The sequence below is a fragment of the Oratosquilla oratoria genome, chromosome 9, assembly GCF_046742065.1.
Source record: "Oratosquilla oratoria isolate Oo_2021 chromosome 9, ASM4674206v1, whole genome shotgun sequence".
NCBI lineage: Eukaryota > Metazoa > Arthropoda > Malacostraca > Stomatopoda > Squillidae > Oratosquilla > Oratosquilla oratoria.
In genome coordinates this window covers 59,941,908-59,946,907 of record NC_134785.1, presented here as the reverse complement: position 1 = coordinate 59,946,907, position 5,000 = coordinate 59,941,908, and the positions used below count along the sequence as shown (strand labels likewise).

The 5,000-nt window shown below is 55.4% G+C and overlaps 1 protein-coding gene across 1 annotated transcript in view; it reads right to left on the bottom strand.

Annotated features, from left to right (window-relative positions):
- Positions 1-942: 942 nt before the first annotated feature.
- The window catches only part of LOC143028083 (uncharacterized), a 17,433-nt gene continuing 13,375 nt past the window's right edge, over positions 943-5,000 (bottom strand). Inside the window, exon 2 of the mRNA XM_076189723.1 lies at positions 943-3,061. Coding sequence (XP_076045838.1) covers positions 999-3,061 — 2,063 coding nt within the window. The 3' untranslated portion in view covers positions 943-998. The remainder of the gene's footprint in view (positions 3,062-5,000) is intronic.

The window sequence follows — 5,000 nt, the reverse complement described above, 5'->3', positions numbered from 1 at the left end:
CGTTGGGGGTTATCATCGTGGTACTATAAAACCCATGACAAAAATGACAATGTCAATAGCAGAAAACACACTGAGCAATATAAACCTGTTTGTGCAGAATGATACCTGACAGTATACACAAAAGCAATACTGTAATCACAGCAGCAAAGACTTGTACTTAGAATTGCATCCGTAACCTGAAAAAAATAACGTAAAAAAAAAAATAATAATCTGCATATGAGTAGAGAGTTTCATGAGCTTCGAGTATTGCAAATAACCTTTGTGGTCGCCATAGTAGGGACCCACATCGACCACCAGCAGCAAAATCCAGTCGAGGTAGTGCGACGGTGAGCAAATATAGCGATATGTGAAAGGCGACCACACCACATCCTCCCTCCACCCTCTGCGATTCATATAAATATCTTTCTTCTCCAACAAGACGCAGAGGAGTCAAGAGGGGGAAGGCGAGTGGCCGACTTGGTCCAACCGCCCCTAAAATAAAAAAGAAGAAGAAAAAATTCGAAAACCAAAATAAAAAAAATTAGAAAACGGGCGGTGGCGATTGGTTTGAGGTGTGCCTGGTGGTGAGGAAGGGCCGGCATAAGTCGAGGTCCGCTTTTAGGGGCTGAACCAACACGAACTCTCACTCGAAGAAGACTCTCTCTCTCTATCTCTCTCTCTTTCTCTCTTTCACTCTCACTTGGTGGACAAACACTGTGAACGCGTTGACATCCATCCGACACTCTCACTGGACAAAAATGACACAAGTTTCCCTGAAGGGTCAGAGTCCGCTCCCTGGCGAACCCAACAAGCCAACACAGAGCTTCTTCTGTTTCTTTGATGTCCATACCCGTTGCCGCTCGTCCCCGGCAAGAACACCTCGCCCTCCCCCGACCCCTCGGGGGCTCCTGGGCCCCTTCGCAGGGGAGGACGCGGCCCGCCGAGGACTCTGGTGGTCACCCCTTTCTGCGGTGGCACGAGGCACTCCACGGTAGCGACGTTTGTGTTCGTCGGGACCCTCAGGAATTGGAGGACACGGGGTCCTCCTCCTCGTATCGAGGGTCCTCGACTTCGCTCATGATGTCCTCCTCCCGGGACCCGCCGAGGGAGTCCCGCGAGAAGTCGAAGTCTGTCCCCAGGAAGCTGGACTGCGACAGAGCGGAGATCACCGAGAGTCCTGAGTAGTTCCTGTCACGACTTCGGACGCCCGCGACGCTAAGGTCCTCGGGCTCGGTCTGCACGGGTCCGGGGACAACGCCGCCCCCGTCGCCGCCGCCGCCGCCGCCGCTGCGTCCGCCTCCTCCACCCCCGCCTCCTGCTCTCCCAGTCCCCCCGTTGCCACGGTGGTGATGTTGAAGGCCACGAAGAATGTGAGCAGTGGCTTGGTCGGGCATGGGCGGGTAGTCCCTCCTCCCGCTGGTCGCCTCCAAGACTCCCAAAATCCCGCTCATGTGATGGCTGATGATGCGGCGCGGGTCGCGAGCCTTCCGCTCTCGCTTCTTCTCCAGAGGGAGGGGCTCCTCCCCGAGGAGGGTCGAAGGCTGGGGCTCCTCGTCAGCGTAGTCATCCTCCTCCTCCTCGAGGTCGGGTCCCAGGGAGAAGGTGTCGCTCTCGCTGAAGGCGGTCTCGGCGAACTGGATCGGGTCCATCATCCTCTTGTCGTGGTCCAGGTCCCTGGAGCACTTGTGGTGCATCAGGTGGTGGCGCCTCCGAAACCGCCCCATGCACCGCGGGCACTCGAAGGGCTTCTCGCCTTTGTGGATGAGCATGTGGGCCTTGAGCTGGTTCGAGTCCGAGAAGCGTGCGGCGCACAACTCGCAGGCGTAGGGCCGCTCCCCCGTGTGGACCCGGAGGTGGCGCCGTAGGTTGGCCACCTGGACGAACTGGCGATCACAATGGGTACAGTGGTAGGGCTTCTCTCCGGTGTGAAGTCGCATGTGGGTCTTGAGGTGGTGGTCCCTCGTGAACCTCTTGTGGCACTCCTTGCACTCGAACGGTTTCTCTCCCGTGTGAGTCCGCTCGTGGTTCTGCAGCACGTGTTTGTACCCGAAACTCCTGTTGCAGATCTTGCACGTGAACACCCTGTCCGGTCGACCCACGGAGGACTTCCGGCCGGGCGTGGTCGAGCTCGCGTAGGGGTCCGGACGGCCGTTGCTGCCACCACTGGAGGGAGGCGAGGACCCCGCTGTCGGGGAAGGGGTCTCGGAGGTGTTGAGGCCTCCGGTGGTGGCGGCCGCCGCCATCTCGGTCCCCAGCTGGTGTACCAAACTGGCACTCAGGAGACTTGTGTGATGGTTCAAAGGCGGGGGCATGGAGGTCGGGGGGACGCTGCCCCCCGTGTACCCGCTGGAGGAAGACCTGTGGAGGCGAGAGTGCGACGTCGGGGAGATCGAACTCGCCCTCTTCGAGTGCGACGCCTCCACGGCGGCCGAGTCGGGCTTCATGGGCGAGTCGCTGGGCGGGAAGTAGGGCAGTGGCGACGACGACGACGACGAAGACGACGACGCCGACGACACCGAAGCCAGCTTGGAGAGCGTGGACAGGAGCTCCTGCTGTCGGGCCGAGTCGGCTGCCGCCAGTGAGGCTAATAGGTCTCGATGTCGCGAGGAGGCGTCGGGGGCTGCGGCCAGGGGGCTTTGGAGGCTGGCCAGCGTTGGAGCGGAGGTGGAGGGGGGCAGAAGGGGGACGTGAGGCGGGGGTTGGCTGAGGAGCTGCGTGGACCGCGCCACTATAGACGCCAGCAGCGCCTGGTTCAGGTTAGTGTTCATGAGTCCCGGGTACAGCATCCCCGAGGCAGCGGCAGCGGCCACCTGGTGGGGGGAGTTCAGGGCCCCGAAAGGGAGCGGGGGGTGGAGTCCGGGGAAGCCCGGGATCCCACTCCCGGTACTACTTGCGAGGTGGGGGGCCCTCGAGAGGGACGTGGCCCCGAGGTGGGGCCCTAAACTCATACCTAGGTGATCCGGCGAGGGGACGCCCTTGTGGCTGGACATGGTAGTTCGTCCGGGGTCCTTGTCACTGTCGCCTCCGTCCTTCATCGTGGCGTAGGACGAGTCCGTGCCCGGACCTACACCAGCCACCAGCCCTGGAATGGAGACAAGGCAGGTCGTAAATAGAGGTTCATAAATACGGAATCACAGACAGCTGGTCATAATAAACAAGTTCATAAAGGCCAATTCACAAACAAGTTATAATAAACAAGTCCATAAACACCAATTCACATACAGTAATTCATAAACAACAGTTAACTCGAAGAGCTGAAATGTCAACGAATACACCTTCACAACAGCAGTTCATAAGCGGCAGTCCATAAACGCCAATTTAAGAACAGAATTTCATAAACAACAGTGACCTCTATACGAATATGGGAGGCCTTGAAATGTAAACAAAAGCACGTCAGCAGTTTATAAACAGCGGTCCGATTTGCCTGTCAACTAACACTACAGTCAGCTGACAAGACTATTAGCCAGCACTAATGTCGGCCGATACGAGAGACCAGCCAACACTACCGTGACCTGACAAGACTGTCAGCCAAAACTACTGTCAACCAGCACTACCATCAGGTGACAGGACTCTCGTCCAGCACTACTGTCAGCTGAGACTGTCGGCTGTCAGCTAATATGGAACTCTGAATACGACCACCATTTCGAAAGGAGAGAGAAGGAGACAAGTAAAAGAGAAAACGAGATAAAATAAATAGATAAATAAAACGAGAGATAAAAATAGAGACCGAAAGAGAAAATGTGGGAATGGGGGACAATGGCGACTCCAAAACGCGGACAGAGATAAGGCAGGAACCAAGAGAAGGAGAAAAGAAAGAAGTCCAGCGGATGGGGAAGGGACAGAAGAGAAAAAACGCGAAGAATAGAGACCGATGAATGAAAAAAAAAAAATCGAAAAAAGAGGGGAATGCATGAATAAAAGGATATGGAGAGAGGAAAAAAAAGGAATGAATGGAGAGAGAGAGAGAGAGAGAGAGAGAGAGAGAGAGAGAGAGAGAGAGAGAGAGACAGAGGGGCAGAGAACGAAAGAACAAGAGAACCGAACAAACAGACAGACAGACAGAGTCAAACAGACAAGACAAACACGAAAGCGTCACGCCACTCTCCCAATGTATTACTTCAACGTAACACAAAACTACGCTTCATAAAACGTTGTGTATCAACATCCTCAGGACGGTTGTTCGCATGACCCACTCTAGGTTGAAGAGCGGGAGGTGCAGACCCGTACCTGCGGCCGATGCCACCACCTTTGCCCTTAGTGCTAGAAAGACTTTAGTTATCGATCCAGTGGCTTCGTGTCCACGAGATAAAAGCGAATGATTTGTTGCTGATGTAAGACAAATTGGATCCCAGGGTTGGGCGCGGGGGGGTTGGGGGGGGAGAGCAGATGGGGCAGGGGGGAAGGGGAGGGGAGGAAAGGCAAGGTGAGAAGGGAGCCGGGGGGGGGAGAGGAGGGATGAAAAGGAAGGGAGGGAGGGAGGAAGGGAGGGTAACACAAACACCGGAACGCGGGGGGTGGGGGTGGGGGGAGGCCTAAATCAAAACTGGGGGCGGGGTAAGGTTCTAGGGTTTGGGGAGGAGAGGGAGCATAGGGGGGAATTGGGGGAGTAAATTGGGGGGAGACCTCAAGGAGGGGAGAATGAAATAAGTTAACCCCGAGGAGAAATCAAATGATCGAGAGAGAACTGGGGAAGTAGAGGAATGAGAAAGAAACGGATAGAAGTTCCGGTGAAATGTCACATGTATATATGTGACTATGCATATGTATGTGTGTATGTGTTTGTATATGTGACCGAGAGGTTTTCAGTGTTTGGGAATTAGGAATTCTGTTTGTACCTAAAGAAAGCAGGTGACATGATCTCATCGCCTAAGGGGAAACGAGGCCACTGAGGGGAAATAGAAGAGGGGAAGAGAGGGAAGAGAGGGAAGAGAGGGAAGAGAGGAAGAGAGAGGAAGAAAGAGACCAACGATGGCGGTTGCCTCAGAGGCCTTGGTATACACATGACGTCACCCAGAAGCCAG